The 27,555-nt window shown below is 42.7% G+C and overlaps 1 protein-coding gene across 3 annotated transcripts in view; it reads left to right on the top strand.

Annotated features, from left to right (window-relative positions):
* The window catches only part of zmat4a (zinc finger, matrin-type 4a), an 86,075-nt gene that overhangs the window by 33,284 nt on the left and 25,236 nt on the right, over positions 1-27,555 (top strand). For 2 of the 3 annotated variants that reach the window (XM_078285097.1, XM_071904348.1), the window contains 2 exons: positions 5,871-5,960; positions 24,382-24,538. In XM_078285097.1, the coding sequence (XP_078141223.1) occupies positions 5,871-5,960; positions 24,382-24,538 (247 nt within the window). Of the gene's footprint in view, positions 1-5,870; positions 5,961-9,092; positions 9,096-24,381; positions 24,539-27,555 lie in introns of all 3 variants that reach the window. The other variant, XM_078285098.1, reaches the window with a different exon arrangement.

Raw genomic sequence — 27,555 nt, forward strand, 5'->3', positions numbered from 1 at the left:
GGGAGCTTATCCTCCAATGTTAAACAGTCCGCCCGCAATTTGGGAGTAATCTTTGACTCCGAGCTCTGCTTTGACAAACAAATCACTAAGGTAGTTCAATCATGCTTTCTCCAACTTAGAAACATTGCAAAAATTAGAACTTTCCTGTCTCAAACGGACCTTGAAAAAGTCATCCATGCATTCATTTCATCGCGACTGGATTATTGTAATTCCCTGTATTCAGGGCTCAGCCTAAAGGCCATCTCCCGTCTCCAGCTCGTACAAAATGCAGCAGCCAGACTTTTAAAAAATTCCAAGAGACAAGACCATATCACACCCATCCTCGCCTCTCTTCACTGGTTACCTGTTAGGTATAGATGTGATTTTAAGATTTTACTGATTACGTTTAAAGCCCTACATGGCCTTGCTCCTACTTACATTTTAGATTTATTAGCTCCATATGAGCCTAGCCGCTGCCTGCGTTCCTCAGGTTTGACCTTCCTGAATGTTCCAAAAACCCGCCTTGTCACAAAAGGAGATCGGGCATTTGCTGTTAGAGCCCCGCAGCTGTGGAACTCCCTCCCTGAGGATCTTAGGCTAGCAAAGTCATTGCATTCTTTTAAATCGCTTCTTAAAACCCACTTTTACAGGAAGGCTTTTTCATAGTATTTACAGTATTTCTGTCTGTTTTTCATTTATTTTTATCACTTTTATCTTATTACTTGTATTATAAACTTTGTTTTATTTGGTGTCTATGCTTCATGTTTTATTTATTTTTATCTTATTTATGACAATGTTGGACTCCTGAGTATGTTGTACTCTTATCATGTTTTGTAAAGCACTTTGTAACTTTGTTTTGAAAAGCGCTATACAAATAAAGATTATTATTATTACGGATTTTCCCATTCAAAACTGATCGAGTGCACTGTCTCTATATATAATACTGTCTCTGCTACCATGCTCTACCCACATGGTCTCAGTACAGTTGGTGTCTGGTGAGTTGGCAGTGGCATGACTGGGGATGGCTGGGAGTATTTGTCCTCTGGCACTACAGTGAGTCTCTGGGCTCGGGCGATGCCCATCCTAGCCCGCAGGGAGGGGAAAGTCCGAGCCCACAGACGCTTTGATCAGCTCACTGATGTAGCGGTAATACAATATGGATTTTTCTTCAGCCCTGATTATGTCAAGCGTGCACTTAGCTCCCTTCCCATACAAACACGTCCCAGAGACTCCCTGTTCCAATCTAGTTTATTTACATTCCCAGTCGGTGGTCACCGCTGCAAACGGTCTTTCAGCCATACTGGCCAAGCAGAAACAGGCAGATGCTCTCTGGCCTGTGGCGCTTCAGCCTGCACAGCTGCAAATCTATAGCATGCAGAGATATATTTAACCATAGGCTCCCATCAGTTGAGTGTATCCCCCATTAGCTCACTGCTCTACTTGCACAGTGTTTGCCTCTGGTTCCCTCCATTCCTCAGAGTTTCTTATCAATATTTTGCTGAAAGATTCAATGAAATGTAAATCAGGGTTCAGTTCATGAGGCGTGTAGAGGCGTGGAAATATGTGGTGGATGTTTGGGAGTTGAGCGGTGGGCGGGCATATCGTGGTGGTGACGGTGCTACACAAATTCTCAATGGTGGCAAATTACATTGGATTTGAGGAGGTGCAGTAAAGAATACGCAGTGATGAAATATGATTGTAGTCAAGCAGATTTTACTGTCGAATTTGATGTAACTTTCTGGGAGCTTTGTGCCTTTTTGAAATCACTGCTAGGCTATTTTGTGGTGAAGATGCACTAACTTTGAAATGTAATCTGGACTTCACTGGGTGTCTTAAGAGTCACTGCGTCTGTTGAGTTGTGTCTGGTCTATGAAGATAAGTCAAAATATCTGTGTGCTAAACATGTTTTACATCTTTGTACATGTGATTTTGCAGTTTTAAAATCCCACCACAACCCAATGATTACAACTTCTCAAATCTAGAACAACGTCACCACGTGTCCAATCTGTGCTCTCTGACTCTGTGCGAGTTGTCAGTGTCAGAACGATTTGCAAACTTGGAGAAGGGAGAACGAGCGAGTGAGTGGTAGGGATAGAAGAGGATGAATCACACACGCCGCCTTTAGCACGCAGATGAAAGTTTAATATATCCTACGTGTCCTCAGACGTAGTCTGTAGTCGGATTCACCTTCATAGTTCTCCCCTTGCCTTGCAGGTTTGAAAGATGCATGCAAGTTTACCAGGTTTAGCAATGGTACAATATAAGTTGGGGGAGGGAATAGCACCTATGCATACTTCCATCAAAATTTCAAACAGGAGAAATTAATGAATTGTGAGATTAACCGGCCATAATGTTGCTTTCTACAAAAATAACACGATTTTGAGCAGGATAAATGCCCTTCACTGTAGCCTGGCCAGATATATATGGATTTCCAGCTGAAAGTGATACTAGTGTGCTGTATGCGTCCCTTTAAGGTTATCTCTTGCCACTGGGTAGATACTAGTGTTCTAGTTTTACCGAGTTTATGTAGTTTTCATTGGGTGCCACTGAACAAACCCAAAAGGCATGGTGGGACACGTTGAGGGGAGTATAGTGACAGAGGCAGGCTAAGTGGCCAAATCACGCCAGCAGGGTACACACTGATGATTTTTACATTGGTAAACCAAATCTAAGTATCTATTTTATGGGTTTTTTTAGCTTGTCATTAAGCTGTGTTAGCATTTATAGGTTTGGTTGTCTCTACTGTCTCTGTGATTTACTGTAATAATGAATTCTTAATTCATGCTGATAGGCATAAAGAGAGACGGGTAGCATGTATCTAAATGTTCACCTTCGATGAACTCTTCCACATTTGCACAGACAGATGCTACATAAGGAGACATTGTGTTTTTTGCTCAGCGCTCATTGCTGTGGTGTTTCTGCACTGCTCTTCCCAGAGATCACCTGTCAATCAAACAGTGTGTCCAGCACTGTGACGTCTTTTTCCTTGGATTTTCTGTTGATGCAGTTTGAGTTTCTCTTTTCTTTGCCTGTTCAGCCATGGTGGCTATCACTGCTCATGCTAACTACCCAGTTCTTCTGGTTATTCCAAATAAACCACAATTTCTGCTGCTAGAAACACAAAACACATCACGACACTTGGTATTTAGAACAGGAAACGTAAAAGCTTTCATGTACTAGACATGTTGAATCACTATTGTGTTAAATCAATCGGCAGAAGAGAGCGGAAAAACTGACATTTATTTAGATGAAAATGCCACGGATTGTACTTTAAATAGGAGGCAAACCAAAGAAAACACATTTAGTAACGGAAGTGAAATGTGAAGGATCCGCTGAACGATCGACTCGGTAACCTCAGGCGTGATCGTTTCTTTCCTCAAAGAAGAGATTGAGCCCAGGTTGCAGTATCCCCCTGCCAGAAAACCAGACAGGCAAGACAAATAGATTCCTGCAGCCCCCCCGCTCTCCCCTCCTGACCAGGCGGGATGAGTTCGTCTGTCATGTCCTGGTGAAGGGAAGCCGGTGGCTGTCCTTCTGCCTGACGGGACACGATGCGCCGGGCGGCCGTCCACGCCGCAGCGCGCCTCGCTAGACTGCTAGCTTGTAACTATAAGCTCACTCTCATCTGACGCTGCCCCGGTGAAATGCAATGACAGTAGGTTTCCTCCTCACTGGCAGTCACCCCTCTCTTCGAAGCCCCTTGCTGTACCCCGCCGTCCCTCACCTCCTCTCCCCCTTTTTAAATGCACATCCGGCGGTGTCTGATGCTTTCCTAAGACCCTTTCACACATGAAACCCGTAAAATTGCCGCATTCATCTTTCCGGTAAAGGTAACAGTTTCTGTTGTTCACACAAGACACGCCTTTCCACTTTTTTAACGTAATGCTACCATTCACACAACACTGGCAATACCGTTAAATTCCTCTGTTGTAATTTCCCGGAAATTACGTTTAACCTTTGAATCACTGCAGTTTGAAAACATGGTGGGTGAATTAGCTGTTAGCTACTCTCTTTGTCCGCCCACTTGCTAAGGAGCTCTGTTATTTCCACATCTGTCCAACTCCACATTTTTGCCAATCCTTCGTCAAAAAAGCTACAGCCTGTTTTCTTGTGGTTTGTATTTCCGTCCTATATGTGTCTTTACACGGCACAGCCGGTGCGGAATAAACTCGTCACCTCCTTGAGAACTTTGTCGATACGGAACTTTACCATTCACAAGCAAGGACCACACCATCAACAGAATGCGATTTGAACGTTTATTCAATGATAATGTTAGGTTTTACAGTTGGTAGCGTTTGGCCATAGATGGCGGCTTCTTCTTGGATATGGATGAAACGTTGACTGCGGTGTGGGGAAGGCTTCGGAGAAGAATCCGCTGTAGCTCCCGGGCTCAGCGGACCCCCTGAGGACCCTATGAGAGAATAGAGAGAGAGAGAGGGAGAGAGAAGAGAGGGAGGGTGGGAGGGGCACAGTTGAACGAGGACAAACAGGGGTGCAGGGCATGAAGGCTTGTATAGGTTAAGGCTGGAAGAGGTGGAGTTGAGGCATGGACCTGCTCCTGAAACTCAGCTAGCTCCAAGTAATGTTACAACGTTTTGAGCAGTGAAATTGCCGGAACTGATTTACCGGCATTTCGACGCCGACTCCTATTCACACATGACCCCTGTGCCGTTAAATTTACGGACCTGGCTGCATGTGCAAAAGGGGCTCTAGTGAAAACAGAATCATTTTCAGATAAACTGAATGAGAAATTGATTGGCACACTCCTCCCACAAGTCCTCCTCCTCCCCTGTCGTGGTTCTGCTGTCAGATCCTGGGGGATCGATGGGCCGGTGGTGGGAAGACTCTAGCTTGTGCCCTCGGTGAAGCAAGCACTAATTGTCAATTGAATCCAGTGTCAGGGAGCTGCCGCGCGCGCTGCTTGACAGTTTCCCCCCCAACTTTTAGTGGGACTTATATCTAGCGAGTCGCCACAGAGTTCATCCAGATCTTTAAAACTGTATTGGGAGGGAGAGGAAATACAAAGGGCCATGTTGTGTAAGCAGACTGCACCCTCTTTTGAAAGTAATAACATGCGACATTTTCATATAAATAAATGTTGGTTTTGCTGCTCTCTATCGCCGATTGATAGAACACAATAGTGATATACCCGGTTCATGATTCAGTAGTTTTTCTCGGCCTTTTGCCTTGAAGGCATATTTACGGGAACGTAACTCGGTTGTGAGAGCGAGGCAATCAAGGTGGCCATTTTTCATTCCACAATATCTGTAAAACATGACAGCGATTACACAGGTTGCTTATACAACAGCAACAGGGCTCTACTACTGTTATTACAGACACTGTGGATCTTGTTGATGCTGATGACTTGACTTTTGTTGATACCAGATCACTTTAAGGTCACAGGAGCAGACGTAGCTGTGTGGATTCCTTACTCTCAACTAGAGATTATTTGAGTTTTTTGTGATTTAGTCAAGAAGTCAAGGAGAAGTCAAGCAGAAATCTATAACAATTTCGTTATAATGGATGCTCAAGAGATTCATTTTCTTTCATGATGAGTATTTTAAAGTAATAATCTACATCATTTTCACATAGATAGATGTCTGTTTTGCTCTCTATCACCAGTTGATGTAACACAAGTGTTTCAACCTATAGCCGGTTCATGAAAGCTTTTACATTTGCTTGCTTGCTTGGAATATATAGAAGAATAGACGTCACAGTACTGGACACACTGTTTGATTGACAGGTGATCTCTGGGAAGAGCAGTGCAGAAACACCACAGCAATGAGCGCTGAGCAACAAAGATGTCGCCAAAATCGAAAGAAGGATTTCACAGATTACTACTTTAATGTGACAAATAATCCTCTTTTCCTTTCTTTTTTTCTCTCTTCCAGAGTCGGAAACACGCCAACAAAGTGCGACTGTATTACATGCTACATCCCGTGGATGGAGGCTGCCCCGCCAAGAAGCTCAGAACAGACAATGTGAGTACCGAGCGGAGGTGTGAATTATACACCCGACACTCCGTCCTGCCGCATATGTGTTGCCGCACGTTCGAGACAATCCCCGGAACGCGTGCGCACGTGCGTTCGCGGCTGTCAGCGTGAGTGGGGAAAACCTTCGTCGTTAATGGATTTTCCCGCTTTGCGACCCTCCCGGTGTCTTCTGGACCCATCACCCCCCCCCCCCCCCCATACACACCCCCCACACCCCACACCCCCACCGTCCCGCTGTGTGAGAACAGTGAATAAATAAACAGAAGCGCCACCATTTCTACGTCGATGAACAATGCGACAGTGACGGCGCGGCGGTGGGATGCCAACCTTTCATCATGTAAAAAGGCACATTGTTGAAGTATCCACCCCCCCCTCCCCGCCGCAACCCTCGCTGTCATGTAAATCGGAAGTACATGACGTGTTTGACAGGCGCAATTATGCGGCCTGTCAGTCCCTGGTCGATAAGCGTTTGGGCGGTGATGTGTGTGTTCTTTCGCTCTTGCCTGTGGGACGCTGGTTTGCGGTGCGTAACGTACTGTAGCGACTATCGTTCCCCGCCCCCCCCCCCTTTGTTTCCAATAGGGAAAGACAAGAACACGCTTTTTACATGCAAATATGCCTTGAGGTTTCATGGCGGGGTGTTGAGATTTCGTGGGGCCCTTTGGAGTCGGTGTGGCGTGAAGGCGGAGGTGGAGATTGGAGAGCGATGGAGAGATTGGAGTGAAGGGACCGTGGTCTCAGCTGTGATTACTGGGAGTGTGCCAGTTATCAGTCTGGAAATCTGGGCTCCCGAACCAGATAAGGACTCATCAAGGGACACTATCGCTTTCTCTCTCTCTCTCTCTCTCCCCCTCGCTACCTCTCTATTCATGTCCACTCTTGCTCGTCTCTCTCTGTTTCGCTGTACATTCCCTCTCTAACCCACTCCTCTCCTCTCTGCCTCTCTCTCTCTCTGTCTGTCTTGTTCTCATCTCCTCTCTGTTCCCCGTCCCCTTTCCTCTCCCATTGTGTCCTCCTTTCCTTTCCTTTCATTTCCTTTCCTTTCCCTTCCTTTCTCTCCTCTCCTCCTTTCCACCCAAATCCTCTCCACTAATCTCTTTCTCCTCTCCTCTCTCCTCTCCTCTCTCCCCTCCTTTCCTCCTCTTCTCTCCTGCTCTCCTCCCTTCATCCATCTTCTGCCATCCTCTCCTCTTCTCTTTTCCTTTCCTCCTTTCTCCTCCTTTCCTCTCCCCTCTTCCACCCTGATTCCTTCTTCTTTCCTCTCCTCCCCTCTTCTGTCATCTCCTTTCCCCTTCTCTTCTCTCATCTCCTCTCATCTCCTCTCTCTTCCTCTCCTCCTTTCCTTTCCTTTCCTTTCCTTTCCTTTCCTTTCTCATCTCCCCCCCCTCTCCCCTCCTGTCCTATCCTCTCCTCTCCTCTCCTCTCCTCTCCAAAAGGTCTTTCTGTGACTGGTTTTTGATGTGATTTTTTTTTTGTTCTATCTGTGAGACACAGAAGGCTTGCATTTCCTATCAGCAGTTATTACTCGGCGTTAACTGTGAAACCATTTGGGACTGGAGAGGCGACAAGACTCTGATATACAGGTGGAAGCACGAACACGCAGGTCACAGCTTGTAATTGTCACCATCATTCTCCCATTATCTCCTCATATGTCCCATTACCCTCCTCTTCATGGTACACAGGACCAACATACTGTCGGCCACCCAATACACACCGCTATATTGTATACTACGGTTCCACCAATATGGGTTTTTGAAGGTTGATATGGATATTTTTTGGATTGAAGCCAATATTTTGTGCCAATATTAAATACCTTGAATGATAATTTTCATGCCAAAAAAGTGTTCAGTGCTTCCCCCAGAATTGTATTCTTGTCAGGGTGGAAAAGCCTCTGAAACAGCATTTAGACCATCATGGGACACCAAAACTCTCCACTGAGATCCAGGATGGTGATCTGTTCCTCTGTCTGGTGCGTTCTACTGTATACACTGTGTGTTTTTGAACAGCGGGCTTACGCACATAGAAGTGTTTTTATTGGTCCGTTTATCTCTGCTGGAGATTGAGAGAATCAGTTCATTCACATTCCTGTTATATTTCTTATGACTCTAATAGTGTTGACTTTCAGTTAGGGTTCAAGTGGTATTTGAAAGCCAATATTGATCATGATGTTTTTGGATTGAAGATATTTTGTGCCGATAACTTTAAATGTGACAATTTTCGTGCCAAAAAAATAAAAACAAATTACAAGTATTCAGTGTTTCCACCAGAACTTTGGCGGGGTGGAAAAGCCTCTGAAACAGTATTTAGACCATTATGGGACACTAAAACTCTACACTTAAACCCAGGATAATAGCAGTAATAATAACATTCATACAAACTTGTGTAGAATACGATCAAAATGTATTAGAATAAAGGGCTTCCCATAGACAACCAGTGTAATATTGATCAATTCTACAGTAAATGTGTAATCAAACTACGGTACATCATATCCATCATATCAGAGGCAGACGACACTGTTTGTCCGATATTTGACCAATATCTGCCCCATATGTCATTCTAAACCTACTATACACTATGCTGCTCGCACCAGCTATACAATATTGAATCCATATAAAGTGAATATTATCTCCTGTCAATTGTATGTTTTACACCATTATGTGAGGTCCTGTTGTCCTTGTACTGTGTGTTGGTGTGTGATGTGTAACTCTCAAAGTTGATAACATGCCTGTAGTAAAGAAACATAGTATCAGTACTTTTGATTGTGGTATAATTCTGGTTTGGGCTTCATTTTCCCATTCAGTTTAATGAACATGAGATTCTGTGTATGGTGAAGTGGCTCCAGTAACCTTTCAGCACCGTATAATCACTTTCCTGCCGTGATGAAGACCTTGGGGTCGGAACGAAGACTTCTTAGATTCTAAAGCTTTAAGTCTCTTCCCTCCTTATTGGATTCAGAGTGGCTGGACAATGTGCATACAGCTCAAGGCTTTACTTTCTGCTCACTGGAGGTTCTCATTCTTAGTGCTAATATCTCAGTTGTTTTCTGCAAATCTGGTTTCTGTTTCCAATGAGCACCTATGAACCTAAGGACTTTAGTGTTGCTTCTGTCTGCATATATAGCCAGTGTTGGGCTTGTTACTAAAAAAAAGTAATACATTACTCATATTTCTTACATTTAATAATGAGGATAAGTCAGTTTCCTCTCCTGGGAATGATCAGGAGACCAAACAGCGTTGATGCTTGATGTTCTTGTCATCCTTTGGCTCGATAAAATCAAACTAATGGGAATACTTCCACCCAGAGAAAGTGAACTTAATTATCATTTCTCATCAAAGCTAGCTGTAGTGTGAGTGGATGATAGTAAGTTGTAAGTTATGACTGAGTACCATATAATATAAGAGGGAAGGAGTTATTTTCTACAAGACAACAAACCTCTCAGGCTTGAGTTATACATTTGCTCTTGGATTTCAATTTCCCTAAATAAGATTTTGGCATGTGTACCAAGTTGGCAAGGTGGAAGCTGTTAGACATATTAATCCCTGCGCTACCTTTTCAGCAGCTTTCAATATCAAAGCTGTTATTATTTTGTGTACTGCTGTCAGTTGGGATCTGCGCATGCTTTGCACTGGCTGTGTTAACAGGGAACGCAGTGGAAGTGGCTGCTACATGGATACTGTTGTATCAGTGTCCATACAGCAGCGTCACTGAGCAGGGGATTTAACTGTAGAAGAGCTCCAGTCCAGCTTTCCCAGCTAATTCGTCTGAGGTGACCTTGATGCGTTGTGTCGTCTAGTAAAGGCCTGTGTGTGTGTGTGTGTGTGTGTGTGTGCAAGTCTGTGAAGTATGGAAATTGATTTTGATCTTCTCCAAGTCTGAATAAGCTTTGAAAGAGTAAAACAGTGATTAAAAAGGATGGTGGCAAAAATGATTTCACACTAGTTTTTACTTTTAACTAGGCTTGTGCATACCTAGTAAGAATTAAAGGGGCAATACGTAAGATGTTTACTCCCCCATAGCACAAAATCATATAATATAATCTATCTGCAGGGGGTTGATAGGGTTGTTGATCAATATCCAAGACTCAACGATTACTGCTGCTGAGATTTCTACCTTTCAGAACTCACTTTGGAATGAATACCCCCACTGAAGTTTGAAGACACTCCCAGTCAGCTGACATCAGCTGCTGCAGTGTTTGGGTTGAATGAAGACCTGCATGCTCTTGGCCTCCATTGCACACGGTTGCCCATCCCTCCTCTAGTTTGTGAGCTCATGTTACATGTCCAAAGAGATGACAACCATGACAGAAGCTTGAATACAATCACCATGAAAGGAAATGTTTCCCTATGGACTCCACTGAAAACATTGTGGAAATGTGTTGTGGCTCATACAAGCAATGCATTGTTGTTAAGCAATTGAGCATGATAGCGATAATGGGTATCATGGATGACCGTTTTCTTACATTTCTCGAAATGTCTCTTGTTCTTGGGGAAAAAATCTTTCAAGAATAAGAGAGATTTAAGAAATTGAAATTCAAATGTCCCTTAAGATTCTAGATAAAACTACATGGGATTGCAAATGTGATTGATGTACTGCTTTTAATCTGTTACTGCTTATTGCTTTGCATTGAATGGCACAGAGCCTCTTGAACTGCAAACCAAAAGAACTTCTTTCTTTCTGTCACATATTTCTTGTTTTCTAGGCCTCTCATAACAGTTTTATAATGCGCTGTGTGAACTGTTAAATGAGAGTTAACAGGATAAATTGAAAGGCTAATCATCAGCATTGGTTGCATATTGCTGTTGTTTGTATAAATAGGAGGTGGTTATTTAAAATATCAGTGAGGACAAGTTCAGTCATATCCACTGGCGCAGACTGTTTTTATAGTGCAGTCATAAAGACATTAAGCTTGTTATTGTCTCAAGCACATGGAGATATTGTGCTTACAAACAAAGACAGACACCCAATTAAGGAACTCTGATGAAGGTCAAATTTGTCTTAAATTTGGGTGTATGCATATTTTAAGATGCTAGGTGTACATGTTTTCATTCTATCATTGCAGTATGTAGTTGTAGCAACACATCTAATGCTAGCAAAAAAACCTGGCTATTTACATTAAAAACAGCTTCCCGATTATTTTGCTAAATATTGTGATCACGACTATTAATCACGATTATTCGTCTTGGTTTCAGGAAGCAAAATTATTTTTATTGCGCTTCTGCACCTTAACATGATGTTTTAGCTTTTTTAGTGCAGTATTAAAGTAGCAGCAGTTCAAACGAATTTTCACGCTTATTGTCTTACTCTTATTGTGGTCCTTATTTTTTAAATTCAAATGATAAATAACTACTACTTTATTACTTTGGGGTGCAGCTACAAACCTAAGGTCACAAAACTTAAACTTTACACAGAATCTGTACTCGTCATCATCTGATTTAAAACCAAAGCATCTCCAAATGGCAGACGATGATCCACGACTTGATTCCCATGAAAGTAAAACCATTAAGGATCAAGAAGATACTATTGACCTTTACTTGGCTGTGCATTTGAGTATATTTGTGAGCATCCACGCTCACTAAAAGTCATTGACCATAAAGTCTGTTAAAGCCAGTACAAGGAAACATGGTGTATTGTATTTGGTTTAGGATGTATTGTATTTTAGAGGTTTGAGGTACAAAGTCAGATGATTAGTTGGTCTTACTTAAAGCTTGCAAGTCCCATGATGAAGTCTCCAATAGCCAGAAACAACAGAGATGGGACTCTTTTCATAATGTCATGAACTGAGGGACTGGCTTTGTGGCCACAATGACTGCAACTCTAACTACTACAATATAAAACGGAGCTCATTTGAATTTAAACCCTAAGTCCACAATCGCTAATTCAATGTCAACGGAGCAACTTCAGGATTTGTTCACACGGATTTCAGTCCGAAAAGTTACCTGAAAATGTGATTGTGTGACTGCAGTGGCTTAACCCCAAATGTCTTCTCTTTTTTTAGCCGTTTGTCATACCCAAATTCAGATACATTACAGCTGACATGCTGCAGTACGCACCGCAATATTGTTGACATGTTGACAGTGAATGCATTGCCTGTAACGAGACGCCATCCACCAGTCTCGGACGGCGACCGTCAAATCTGCCCGTAAGACACATGTCCCCCCATCCATCTGCTATTTCGCAAATCAACCGGCGACATCGGCTCGCTAATAGGCACATGGGCCCCCGAAGGATAGTGAGCAAAAAAAAAAAAAACTCTTCTCAGCCTTTGGGTCGTGTAACTCGATGCAAAAACCCGTGAAGAGACCAGAATTAGCGCCAGGGGAGGAGTTTGGAGCTGATGGAACAACTCCTTTGAGCCTCGCTCCTATTCAAATTAAATCAACCCCGGGGTTACTATCTGCTCCGGGGGAGACAGAAGGCTCCTGTTTCATTGGGAGAGAGAGAGGGGGGTGGAGGGGCAGGGAGGCAGAGAAACAAAACCTTTTGCTATATCCTCGTCCCATCCTCCTCTCGTCTGCTGCAGCTGCTCGGCTTCCCTCTGGGAGGTTGTCTGCAGCCTCGCAACTTGGCCCGCAAGACAAAGAATATACTCCTGCTGTATGTTCATGTATATCATCTATTATGCATTTGGATCATATAGATAAGTTCCTACTGTGTGTCTTCTTGCTTACGCATCGACACCATTTAGTTTTACACCCGTCAACTCCTTGCACCCTGAGTTTCCCCTTAAATATCCTCTTGAAGTTAGAAAAAACATTTTTTTCATGCTGTGCGACAATGTCACATCCATTCTGTATCTGCTCGTTCCAACGCTTCATTGAAGCTACAGCTGCTTATATTGACTCAAATATTCAAACCCAAGGCGCCATTTTTTATGGCTGCACCATTCCATCAAATGGAAAAAAAACAATCTAGATGCCTGTGCAGCATTTTCTACACATTTCCCTGTAATTCGGCCTGACATATTTGGTATCTTTGGAAACCTTGGGATCTTGACTAGAATTTAAAGTAAAGTTCTGTGGGTATGAACAAAGCTTGGCTGTGAAAAATGTGTTTGTAGTGATGGTCATGAGGGACCTTACTGTAGGGTAGAATTAACACTAGAAAAGCCAGTGGATCTTGGGGGAGTAAGAGACGGCCATTAAGTCAGAAACTGAAGGGAGTAAATTTAGTTATAAATACTATTTCATTAGTTGATTTTGAATATGTGACAACACTTGTTTCTAAAGAAAGTGGGTCTAGGAAAGTCTAGGACATTTGACTTCAAGCAAACCGCTCCAAACATGGTTGGCTTGAACGCTCCCTAAAATTCCAAACAGCTGCCAATTGACTGTAGCTTGGTCTTTTTAGCGTTAAAACAGTGCGACTCAATGTGTACAAGAACACATTCACGCATTGTTGTATCTTTGCTTTCGCCCGTGTCACAGTAAATCTACGTTTGCTCTGCAGCCTGACCTTAGGCCCTGTGGTAAAAGGGCACATTGCCTTGATTGGAGAGGGTTCCAGCTAAACGACACAGATGCGATGCGACCGGGCTGTGGCTACAAGGTGGCACTGTCTAAAAATACATGCAGCGCCCCCCCCCTCCGGACCCCCCTATGCGCCCGGCGCGGCACGGCGTCCGGGCCCCGCTTGAGCTGATGGCATGTGACAACTGTACACGCTGCCGGTCATGCCGGTCGCTGCGATAACCTGCTCTCATGAGGGGGCGGCGGGGTCACGCAGGAATTGAATCGGATGGAGGTGCCGTTCGATCGGTGCTGATTCTAAGGGCGGTCAGTGAAGTAATGCATCCTCAGGGTTCGGCAGATTTGAGGACTAAGGTTGTGAAATGGGAGATAAGCTTTATTACCTCTGCCGATGAAGTTGGAAGGAGGTTATGTTTTCACCCGTCTTTTTGTGTCTTTGTCTGTTTGTTAGCAAGATACGTCAAACGGATTTGGACAAAATTTGGTGGACAGATCACCTTTGACCCAAGGATCAGTTGGTTAGATTTTGGTGCTTGAAAGTTTTTTTGTCGACAAAGAAATGCGGATGGAAACGCATCGGCCCTATGAATGGTTCAGTCTCATTGCACAATTGTTCAAAAATTGCTGAAATGTTGCCCAGGAAATATCTGTTATATCTGTTTTTGTTTTGTTCTTTGGACAGCACATAATATGGCCAGCATTAGAAAGAACAATAACAACCTAATTCTAATCAATTCTTGAAAAAAATGATTTACACTTTTTCATGGATGTGTTTTCTGACATTCAGAAAGCCTGTTTATTTGCTCGCGTGCACATTTCACATTTTACTTTTTGTGACATTTATAGAAGTTTACTTCAAATTCCCTCGACAGTTGGATGGAAACATAGCTAGGGAGAGTTCGGTGTTTGATGAAATCCCCCTCGCAGTGAAGCGGCATAAGGAAGAAGGCTGTTAATCAAAAAACAGCACGCCGCTTCTTAAGCGTCCGCTCCCTGGAATCATCACGACTCTCTGTCTCTGAATGCGAGGACGGATCGTTCCCGCTTTTCATTTGTCTCAGTGTATTGCATGAAAGGCTCGCTGTGGACGCCCATTAGGACTGCAGACAGTTTGCTTAGATGGTACATTAGCTGCTTTGCCCCCTCCCCCTCCCCCCCTGCTGTGGGGAGGGGGGGTGCATGATGGGGCGTCTATGCTGCACGGCATGCTGGGAACAAGTGGCGATGGCATCCGCCCCTCTGGCCCCATCACAGACGGATAGAGGGCACCACCTCATATTATTCACTGGATTCCGCTTCTCGGACAAGTCTGCTCCTTGCAAATGCTCAACTTCAACTTCAACTTTATTATTATCCTGAAGGAAATTTGGTTTGCAGCGGGCATTAAAACACATCAGGTCACAACAACAAGCGTCAGAAATATACAATAGAAATTCCTGGAATAAATTAACAGATCAAGTAAAAGATAAGACACTCCTACCATACTGAATTAAAAATTGAAAAATGAAAATGGGAAATGATACCCAGATCCAATATTAATGCACTGCAAATGAAGTGCAAAATAAAATACAATGCGCGATCCAATTCAGAAGTGTTTGCTAAAGGAATACACCAGCATTTGGCCAATAGGCTCTCTGATCAATTTACTGTTATGTTGCGAGCGCGTTAGTGGCACAAGCATTTTCTGGTGCTTTTGAGGTGATGCCAAGCCATTAAACATACATATGGTGCTTCAGCGATAGCATGGACCGTAGCAATCTAAGGTTAAAAAATACAGGACCCACAGAGGTGAAACTGCCAAAATGTGTGTGTATTTCTCTAAGAAAAACACAAAGTGGCTTTTTTTTCCCTTGTGACATGTGGCGCTTGGTAATCCATACGCGATTTAGTACCATTTCAAGCAGAAAGAAATTCCATCTTGCATGTTCATGTGTGCCAACCTGCGTGGTTGGTTGGCTCTGGTGTTTGCTTGTCAATCTATTAAACTGCCAGTTTCCATTAGATCAGGCCTCCAGCGCTGCCAGTGGATCGCGGTGCGGAGCCGGAGCGGTCGCACTGGAGATGGCACAGGTGTCCGGCGCCGCCTTTGACTGGATAAGAAGTGACTGCAGTCTTATGCTCGGTTGCCTCGACCTCTCCTTGAGCAATATCCAACACGCACTCACGAACACACTGAGTGCACACACACCTCCCAACACACACACACACACACACACACACACACACACACAGCCTAATCTGTGCTGTGTAGGCCAAGGGAGCACCAGGCACAGAAAAGGCCTCAGAGGCTTACAGTTCAGAGTGAGATCACATGCACAAAGCCAGACCTCCGTCCCAGGAGCTGCAGCTGAAATACAGCAGATTCAAAGACAGTTTGGGCATGCAGTAACTACAAGATAAGGGAACATAAGATAAGATGGAATTTAATGATCCCTCTGGGGAGATAGAGTTTCAGCAGCAAATAGAATTAGGATAAAGTAAGGGTAAGTAGCAGGATCCTCAGGAAGCAATGGGGTTTAAGGGAAATTTGAGGAACACAAAATGCAACACTAGAACATGCAACACTAGAACACCAACAACTAACACTAGAATGTATTAAGTAGAACTACACAAATGAAAAATTTATAATATATGAATTACAGCATGCATGCAGGATGTGCAAAGTAACAAAGACAAAGAAATGAATGACAAATGTACGGAAAAAATAAAGAAAAATGAAATATGTGCAGCATGAATAAATCCAAAATTATATAAAAAAAATATCAAGCTAAATGCAATATATAACAGATCGGAAAAATATGAGAATATGAAGAAAACCAAATCTGTGAATTCACATCATATTTGCATTAGCAGGTCTACAGAAGGCCATGCTATACAGAACGTGTCTAGGCATGCATTGTAAAAACCATTCACCTCATCTAATATATTCAATCTACGCATGGAGACAACTTGTGTACAGAAAGTACTATACTGCATAGGCCTTGTATCTTTGTGTCCAGGCTTTTGCATACAGGTTGTTGTCCAAATAGTGTGCATACTAACTGAAACTGGGCGTGCTCAGTTTACACAAACAAAAAAGAAGGCAAAATGATGCAAAAGGGATTGAAAAGTTGAAAAATGAATGCGCTGCTGAAAAATGAATGAACTAGCTGTTGCTTTATTCATCAGTCACAATGGACATGACAGTGATGCCTGCATAGCTGAGACATTTTTTATTACTACTTTAAAAAGTTAGATGAAGGACACTGAAGGAAATGGCATTGCCTTGGTTTGCAAAGGTGTCAGAAGTGCAATTTTCAGCTTAAGATTAGAAAAAAAGGTAGAAATTGGTGCCGACTACAGGTCCCCAGAGCAGCCAATTTTGGTGGTTGACCATTCATGAACTCTTTATAGAGGTAGGGGTGCTAACAAAAAATTAAAGAACTGGATGAACAAACAAATCCTTATGAAGGCTCTTGAGGTAGACTCATTAAGGATCTGTCTGTGCTTTGTTTAACCAAGATCTATACAGACTTAACCCCTGATTCTGCCTTTGGAGTACTCATAGTGAATTTTGACTTTGCACTAAGCTCTTATTTGGATTTGATTGTAGTTTTGCTCTGTAATTGATCGTACCTTGTTTGTCTTGATGCTGCTTTCTCAGCTGGCTCTCCCTGGAAAAAGATACACCAAATCTCAACAGCATTGAATAAAGATTCCAAAAAAAGTGCAGTTAAATATCACTCTAAGGCTTACCGCTAGTAGAGAAATGTGCAAGGACTACAGTACATAATGCTGAGTAAATATAAATGCACATCTCAGTGTTGGATATTACATCAGATGTCTCCTAAGAGCACAAGTGTCAATCCTCCGCCGTTTGAAAAATGAAATGAAGGGAAAATGATGCCTCTTAGCTTCCCTAACAGCGTTTTTGCAACTCCCTTCAGCGTGGAACCCGGATTCCACTCTTCCATCTCTCTTCCAAAAGTGCTTCCACATCTCAAATGGCCTCCGAGCGTCTTCGCGAGGGGGATGAATGTGAATTGCCGCTCCGTGAGGGAGGTGGGCCATTATTCCCGGTGAAGGGCTGTGATTTAGCAAAAGCCTTACCTCACAGAAAGCCAGGCCCGGCAGAATGAAGGCGGTAGCCCAGAGGTATATCTTAGGGTAATGAAGCATTCTAAAAGGAACCTCCAGAACTAAAGAAGCCTGAAAATGGCTGTGTAGAGCAATTTCCCGGGATGCCTAGGTGTGAGAGAGCTGACAGTGTTGTTCCTCCTCGCTTATTATGACTCTGAAACTGGCATTGCGTACGGGCGTCTATGATCCCCCGCGCCGCAGGGGAGTCCGTTTCTCATTTCCCATATGTAATGTTTGAATAATCGGGGTGTTATTTAATATTACCGGTGTTGACCGACCCTCACGCTGGCCTTCATTTCCGAGGGACGACTCAGTCCCGTCGAAAAGGGAGCAGTGGAGGCTGAATGGTTAGAGAAGCGAGCTTGTGACTAGAAGGTCACCAAATTATCTGGTACAAATCCCCAAACCGGCTTATTATCTCCCCAATGCAATTGCTTCTTTGGAGGCTGTTCAGTAGCCAACAGTGGAAGACTGTGTGAATATATGAGATCCTTATTGGGCAAGAATATTCTACCAATTTGAATATTAAAGCTGCTCTAGGCAATTTTGCACATTGGCGGCCCCCAATGGCAGCGAGAGGTAACTGTTTGAAACTGTTTGAACTTTAAGGTGATGTCAGTAAACTCCACACAGCATGTTCATGTTTCATGTCAGCCCGGCCTAAGGATACCAAAGGGATGAGAGAGGAAAAGATATAACGTTGGTGGGTCTAGCTTTCTCTGGGTGGAGCACTTGGTCGCTGCTGTTCTGTTTCACTTTTGAAGAAGATTACGCCTTTATTTGACTGTTCAAAATAGAGAAAGACAGGCTAGATTGGGGGAGAGAGGGGGACAACATGCGACAAAGGTCCTAGGCCGGATTGGAACCCGGGATGTGTCACGTTTACATGGTACGCACCTTAGACCAATGAGTATGGTTTGTGATTCGTCCCTTCCAGTGCACAGAGAAGATTTCCCACCAGTGACCATATTTCCTTCGGGCAAATAAGGTGAATCTACTGCATCTCAATTATGGGGGATGGGTGGCTCTTCTCTGTTGCAGCCCCACTTCATGATTTATGCTGTGAAGACGGCTGGATTTTCACATAAAAATCTTGCCTATAGCTTTAATTCATTGTGCATCACGTCCAAATCGTCTTCATACAGTAAGTTTGTTTAAGATGCTGTCTGGGTAGCCATCAACAGTGTGGAGTGACTAAAACAGTGTTCCACCTGTACTGGCTGTGGAAACAAATTTCCTCTCTGAGGGCAGTTAAAATCTATTCATCTATTCATCTATTCATTATGGTTCATCAAAAGAGCTGATCAGGCGATCGAAGTTTTGCTGAGTTGGTATTACCGATCAGAATATCCTCCAAGTCCCTCCACAGTGTGAACCTGCTGTTCACAATTATGTTACACACAGAAAAGCTTAGATAAGGATAAGCAGGAAATTGCTTAACCTTGTAAAAAAAGGGAGAGGCTGAGATTAGGTCAGATTAAGAAAAAATGCATTAATCAATCGGTCTCCTGCCTAACCAAGTGTGAAAATGGAATCAAATTTAGCGTCGAATTTAGAGACTTCTCCCACCTGTAGGTGTAACCTTTTAATTTGTACTATCTGCATTTCACAGCCTCTTCTCCTGGACCCCCCTGTTGCCTCGTGACACATTTGTCAGACGCAGCTCTGGATTCCAGGCAGGGTTTATTTTCCCCCGTCCCCATCGGTGCCGCCTGCTGTTTAATGTGAAGGTCAGAGCATTGTGTGTGTGCGGACGGGACGGCAGCGGCAGTGACCACTGTGTCGGCCCTGCTTAGCGCTCCCCTGCACGGTCCGCTTGGCAGCAATAGACTGCATTGTCCACAGCTATATTAGGATCAAGTCCTTTTTTTTCCTCCTTTTTTAGGGATACCCTTGCACTTGGCTGTCCTATTTCCTCTGTGTGTGCCTTAGGGGAGATGCGCATGAGTGTTCCCTGACCTACAGATTTAGCCCCAGCATTATACTGCGCGAGCCCAGGCCGGATCAGGCCAATCCAGACCAGGCTATAGCTGCAGCCCAAAGCCATGATCTCAAGGAGCAGAGCGCTGTGGGAAAGCTGCAGCGTGCCGACTTGAGCACTAAAAAGAAAATGTTGAACCCTAGACGGAGTCTGCCTCATTGCAATCCATTTTTGATGTAGTGGCAAAGGAAAAGAAAACACAACAGCGGTCTAAATAAAAGTCCAGTAAGACATCTCATAGCCATTCCATATCATGCCACAAATACAGGCAGGCAGGGATACACTGCTGCACTTAAACCAAGATGAAAATGTGCAGCACAGCGCTGACAGCAAAGAGAATTTACTGCTTGCAAATCAAAAAGATTATTTTATTATGCCTCACATGAATGGGAATGAGGCAGACCCTTTCTCCTGCAATGCAATGTCTCTCTCTCTCTCTGTGTGTGTGTCTCTCTCTCTCTCTCTCTCCCTCCTTCCATCAGTTACATATTCAGAGAAATGCAGCACAGCAGTATATTCTGCCAATGCAGAACTCCAATTATTTCTCAGTGTTGGGGTTGAGATTACACACCAAAAAAAAAAAAAAAAGCCTTCCCATACATGACTGCTGAAATATGGCAGAGATTGGATGTGTTGTGTTTCAGATGACTCATGGGTTTTCTGGGGCAAAAAAAAAAAAAAAGTTCTTTTAAGACAGTGCAAACTATGTTGCTGAGGTTATCAGAAATTCCTACACATTCCCAAATTCAGATAAGCATTTCTCATTGGAATTGTTGCTGCGCTGCACAGGCTGTTATCCACAACTGTATATATACTTTCACAGTGTAACGCAGATATGACTGCTTTCCTCCTGGCAGCTCTGCATATTACACTATGATCATCAATCTAGCAACATACACCTACCTCTTCATTAATTACATTTCCTTGCAATTAGCTCCTCGTTTATCCAGTTTTAATTAAGCATGAAATTATGCATCGTTCCTATTTCTAGGTGACGTCTCATCTCCTGTTATATTTTCGTCTCTTCCTGAATATATTTGGTCATTATGGCTGTGGAATCTCGTGAATAAGATGGAATAGTGGGTTTGCAGTTCCCCCGGTAGGTAGGGGGATTGTGTGTGTGTGTGTGTGTGTGTGTGTGTGTGTGTGTGTTTAAGTGTGAGTGTGTGTGTACATGTGTGTGCTGAGAGTTAGTGAAGGACAGGGCCAAGGGCAGAAGGAGGGGCTGTGTGTGTGTGGGTATGTGTGTGTGTGTGTGTGTGTGTGTCAGAATGACTCAGAGTGCAGCAGTGTTCCTCTGTTATCACACTGTGGGAGGCAGAGCAGTGCCTTTGTCTTCTCCCCATACACTGTAGTGATCTGCACCAGATTACAACCCACTACAAAATACCATTTCTGCTAAAGGTCCAATCTGAAATTGTACCATGGTTTCTCCCTCGTTGAATCACATTCACGTCCCTGCTGGCTCTGTTTACATTGTGATTTTCTCAATTGAAGACGCTTATTGTTTGACCTGAATATGCAATTTACATGCATTTTAAGGCTGCAAAACAACGTAAACAACGAAGGAAGGAAGGCCTGTATTTTAAGTTATGTTAGACCGGGAATGTTCGAAAGAGTTTGACGTTGAATATAAACATACCATAATTGATCATAACTCCCAATACATGTCTACTTTATCTCAGTGTATAGAAAAGGACAACAGGTGACAGACAGAATCCAAAACATGAACAGGGAAAGACAGTCGGCACACTGTTATCTGCTCCCAAAGTGTGTAAATTTATTAACACCTATACGCAGATGATACTGCTCTTCATCAGGCAAATGACCAGGGTTTTCCGTGCCATTAAGTACCCAACAATACAAGTAAAAGGTTAGATCATGTGACCTTTCACCTTTCCTCTTTCACCTCTCTGAACACAGAAGCTCTGTAAGATATCATGACCCAGAAAAGTCCTGTGGCTGTCCGCTTCACCCAAGCACAACACAATTAAAATACTGTAGCAGTGATTATGTGAAGTGTTCCCGTAGAGGGGGAAGCATTTTGGATTTATACACTCGACACACTTGCATAATTTGTGTTTTTTATGGTGGTCTACTGTGGAATGTTTCGTAATGGTTTTTAAGATGAACACCTTTCATTAGTTTAGAGAGAGGCACCTCTAATAACAGCAGGACTGCCTATTACTTGGGTGACATTATAAGACATTGGTTCTTTTACCTGACGTACAGTCATGTTGTCTCTGTGTTAGTCATATATTTTGTATAGTATATCTTCACTTTGCATATATTGTCCACTTGTGGTTGTTGGTGACCAATGGGCCAAACTCCCTCAGAATAGTCCATTAATGCTTTTAGATACAGAGTTCATATTAATACCACCCATGTGTTATGTGAAGACAAGTTTGTTGACATAGACATTTTTGCAAATAAATGCATTAATTAGCTTAATTAATGACCTAACTAGCGTAACTGGTTATGTTTTATATATGTGATCCTGGCGGAAAATTATGCAGCTCTCTTGTCTGTGTATGTTGGACCTGTATCAAGCTGAATGCCTATGTGGGGATAGGTGAAAGGTCACATGATCTAGCCTTTTACTAGTATTGTTTGGTACTTAATGGTACTCTTTACCTCACTGTATGTAAACATTGCCATAGTAAACAAATGAATGTATTTAAAACTCATGTCACACACAGGCAGTGTTTGCATCTCACTCAATTAATTTGAGACTGGAAAAATGTGGCTTTGATCCAATGAATTGAAGCATAAACAAAGCTACACAGGGCAACAGTGCAGTTACGGATTGGGCTTTTTAATTTCATAGTTTCAGCAGACCATCTTGCACCAGCAATGTTTTTTTCCATTCATCCCCATGGTAACATGGTGTGTGTGAAAGAGGTTGGTCAATGATGCAGCTATGTCTATGTATAGTATGTATACCAGAGCATTTCCCCTGTCATGTAAATGTCCAAAAAGCTAGAAACAAGGGTGTAGAAAGTAGGGTTAGATCGATATATTGTTTTGTGGATTTACAATTGTATTTGTATTGCAAAACTGCTACATTACATCCCTCGGTTTGTTTGATTATATATGTATGATATAATTTATCTTTACTACACTTGTCTATGGGAATCCATTAACTTCAATCGATTCTGATTCAAACTTTTGATTAGATTCCACACAAATATACCTGAGCATATTCATTATTATCCAGGGTTTCAATGGAGAGTTTAAGTGTCACACGGTTTAAAGACTTTTCCACCCTTCCAAGAATAAAAATCTAGCAGAAACACTGAATCCATGGCACCACAAGTTCAAATTTAAAGATGTTGAATAACAGTACAAAATATCGGCTATTGGCAGCTTGAGTCCAAAAATATCCATATTGGCCTTCAAAAACCCATATCTTATGAACCCTAATAGAAAGTGGGTACTGTTAATGTTATAAGGAATACAGCATGAAGGTGAATGTACTAATTATCTCAGTCTCAAGCTGAGACAAACCGCTGGATAAAAGCACACACGCTTGCTACATGCTTATGCCCACTGTTCACTTACTGTACACGGTCGAGCACACCAGGCAGAAGAACAGACATCCGAGTCGGGTCATAAAGTTCACTCGCCTCTCCCCGTCCTCCACTCTGAAAACCAGCCCTTCCGTGACCCTGCCTGCCTGATGGGGCCGGCGTCTCCCCTCTCCTCCCTCTCACTTCCCAATAGAAACCGATAGCATCCGTCTCGCAATGCATGGCAGGTCGCTCTCCTCCCCTCCGCATTCTCCGAGCGTAATGGGTTTCGCCGCAGCCTGCGCAGATGGAGGCTCAGGGAGCGGTCCACCATCAGTCGTATTGGCCCCACTATCACCCTTTAAAACGCAGAGTCGACTCCATTTGCATCCCGCCAGGAACTGAGCGATTTAGCCGACCGGGAGAGCCGCACCGCTCCCCTCATCTGAATCAGTACATCTGCCTCCCTGGAGCTCTACAGTATACGGTGGGTTCTCTGAACTCCAGGGTTGGAAGTATTTGCAGGCAGTGGACATTATAGAGTGTATAAAATATTAGGGGCACTTGCTCTTTTCATGAAGTCCACTGATGAGGGGACTCCAGCTAAAAGCCATTATCCCTTATTGATTTCCCTTATCAAATCTACACCAATCACAAAGGAGGAGATGTAGATAAAGAGAAGTGGACGAGTTAGAGAAGGATTTTTAAACTTTGAGACAATTGAGATGTGGATTGTGCAAAAGGGGCTCCAACTCAGTATCAGGAATGTGTCTCTAATGTTTTGAACATTCATTGTACATTCATTTAAGTGGTAAAGCTTGAAGTTCTTTTTTATTTTGGTGAGATCTTTGGTGCTCAGCACTCACGGCTGTGGTGTTTCTGCACTGCTCTTCCCAGAGATCACCTGTCAATCAAACAGTGTGTCCAGTACTGTGACGTCTTTCTCCTTGGATTTTCTGTTGATGCAGTTTGAGTTTCTGTAGGTGGTGCTCTTTTCTTTGTCTGTTCAGCCATGGTGGCTATCACTGCTCATGCTGACTGCCCAGTTCTTCTTCTATTTATTCAAAACAAACCAGAAATGTAAAACGCATCACTTCCTGTGTTGAGCTTGTTCTGATCACATAGGGTCACACGGCAGCCTTCCCGCTTTCAAGTTTTTCTTTGAATGGCAGCAGTGTTGCATTCACACAGTACATGATGTTCTGTTCCATTCTCTTCCACTGATGTTTAAAAACCCCAACAGATAGACCGAAGCTGTGATGGATTCTTTGATGTGTCATTGATAAGCTGTGTTTTTAAAAAAATATATAAATCTGTCTGTGGGTCTTTTGCAGGGCAGCGAGGAGGGCGACGTGGACAAGAACAAGTGCTGCACGCTGTGTAACATGTCCTTCACCTCAGCAGTGGTGGCACAGTCACACTACCAGGGTAAAATCCACGCTAAGAGGCTAAAACTGCTACTGGGGGAGCAACCTGCCATCACAGCCAAAGGTACAGCCTCTGCTCGATTCACTTCAGTTCAATTCATGCATTGTGGGTATGAATGGTAAAGGGAACAATATCATATCAATATCAATATCAATATCAATATCATGCAAAGTGTCCAAATACAATGGGGATTCTTCATTATTAGAGTAACGAAACCCCAAACCACAATCTGTGTAAAGCCTGACAAATGCCATGCAAATCTTTTATTTTTAGTTGATAAAATAATAACAGCACAGTGGACAAAGAAACAAAGTGGTTGCTAAGTGGCACATAAGCAATATGAGTGGTGATTTTTGGTTAGTTTGGTATTTTAATTAACTGTTATGCAGACCAAGTGTGTCTGTATTATAATAATATTAATATTTAAATTAATTGTTATGTGGTCCAAAGTGCACATTTATGTGTTATGATAATGTATCATTAATATTTAAATGATTTTTTATGCGGTCCAAGGTGTGTTTTTATGTGTTATGTTAATTCTATCATTAATATTTAAATCAGCTGTTTCACTGAGAAACTTTTTTTTAAAATCAACTTTTTTTTCCAAGGCGTGTGTTCATTGGGTATTTTACAGCGGCTTCGAATGTGACTCAGCCAATCAGAACTCACGACTGCAGCTATCCATTTCATAAACAGTAAACACCTGCTCTGTGTGTGTGTGTGTGTGTGTGTGTGTACTCCTACACTGATGTTATCCTTTCCATCTCTTTCTCTCTCTCTCTCTTTCTCTCTCTCTCTTTCCCTTTCAAACATGTCGTTCCTGAGTTGAACTGCGAACTGCAATGTTCCTTGTTTGTGATATATTAGTGTCCAGTGTAGATGTGAGTCGCTGCTCTGAGCACCACACACACACACAGAGGGGCTATAAGGGCAGAATATACTGCAATAGCTGAAAGGCCAAATCAATATTTGCAGTATGGCCTAGGGTGGAAGTAACAAATTCAATTTACTCTTACTGCACGTACTGTTACTGGAATTGAGTAGCTTTTTATATACATGTACTGTTTTGGGTATTTTTTTTGGAATCAGTAATTTACTTATTGTTCGTTATGTAGGCTACTTCACTACAATTTAAATCACATCCTTTTTTTTGGTGGTTCTCTTTAAGCATCACATCAGAAACTGGTCAGGCATTAACTGCATCTGCATCAAAACTACACAAGCACATGGAGGAAACGTTGTGTTAGCTAACTGTTACATTAAACCACAAAATTATTCATGATAGTAGCTTTGTAGACATTAGCCAAAAAGCCATCCATCCAGCTACAGTATTATTGGTTTGTGTTAGCCTGGTTGTTGTCTAGCTAGTTCGCTAGCCTTGCTAGCTAGTTGGATATATAGTTACATTTTAAATGAGCTACTTTTTACTTTTACTTAAAGACCCTATAGACAACTATTTTGCTTTAACTTATCATTATGAAGTAAATGTTGATTGCACAAAATGACACCATCGGCGTTTAGATTGGTTCCCTATAAGCTTCGCTTTCACTATGCAATTCTGTTTGCCACCGGGTACGATCTCCCGGGAGAATGAAGGCTCGATTTACGGCACAAAGGAAGTGCGTCATCCATTGCGCAACCAAAAGAAGAATAAGATAGGTTTTCCCCGGAACGCTACCGCTAGCAGTCAGAAACGAACCAGGAGCTACAAGGAAGCCAGGACCAGCCAGAAACAAACATCTATGTTTGTTTCTGGAACAAAAGAAACAAATATTTAACTATGTTTGTTTCTGGCTGCTTGCGTTAAAATGAGCAGTGGTGAAAGTTACTATATTGTGTTATGATCAAGGAGTTGATAAGCAGACAGATGGTTTGTTCTATTGCACGGAGCTAGGCTCTAACGGAAAGCGATCCGGTTGTCTTTGCGACAGCGGCGCAAACAACAATACCACTTGGAAACGCTAGGGGGGGACAACGGGGGGAAAGTTGAAAAGTTGAAAAGTTGTCTGTATCCACTTTAAGTAAACTTTTTACACCAGTAATTTAAAATTACAGAAGTAACAGGAGCAACTTTTGTTAAGATATTTTGCACTGAGTAGGATATTTTGGTACTCATTCTACCCCCGAGTATGGCACCCCATGTTGAAATACCATCATCCCACCCACTGGTTTTGTTACACAGTTTACTGGACAGCAAGTGTTTTTTTCCACTCTGAAATGTGTTATCTGAGCTTTTAGGACAGGCATTATGTGGAAAAACTTGACTTTGCACGTATTTTGAGGTTGAAAAAGGTTTTGATTTGATATACATTAAATGAGAATAAAAACAGAATTTCCCCCTTGAGTAAAGCCAGCGAGTGCAGCGTTGACCTGAGATCACTTGTCAACCAAACAGTACGTATTTTTCCTTGGATTTTCTGTTGATGCAGTTTGAGTTTCTCTTTTCTTTGTCTGTTCAGCCATGGTGGCTATCACTGCTCATGCTAACTACCCAGTTCTTCTGTTTATTCAAAACAAATTGTTGCGGCTGCTGCCGGAAACGTAACACGCATCACTTCCTGTGCGGCAGATAGGGATGGACGATTCCAAATTTTTTTGGGTCGATTCCGATTCCAACCCCTTGTAATGGAATCGATGGAATCGATTCTAAATCGATTCCGATTCCAAATGAAAATCAACACAAAAAATGTTGTTTTACGCCTTGAGCCTTGAATTTCTCCCTCCCCTCTTCCCACTTGTTGTGAAATGGATCAGACCGAGGCAATCAAACACAGATTAGTATATAGGCCTAAATCAGAATGAATTAATAACAAATTTGTTTAAATTAAACAGTTTCTTCAATTCCAGAGTTTTGAGTTTTGAGATTACAACAGGAGTCAACTCCAATTCCGTTTATTAGTAGAATCGATTGTCAGAATCAATGTGATGGAATGGAGAATTGAATCATTATTGTTTATATCAATCAGTGATTGACAGTAGCGAAATGCAGTTAGCTAGTATGGTTGGCTGGCTCTCCTCCAGTCTGGGGGTGTGTTTTCTGTTTTTTTGTAATTTATTTAGATTTAATTGCCAACAGCTGT

Source organism: Centroberyx gerrardi, chromosome 8, assembly GCF_048128805.1.
Source record: "Centroberyx gerrardi isolate f3 chromosome 8, fCenGer3.hap1.cur.20231027, whole genome shotgun sequence".
In the NCBI taxonomy this organism is placed as follows: Eukaryota; Metazoa; Chordata; class Actinopteri; order Beryciformes; family Berycidae; genus Centroberyx; species Centroberyx gerrardi.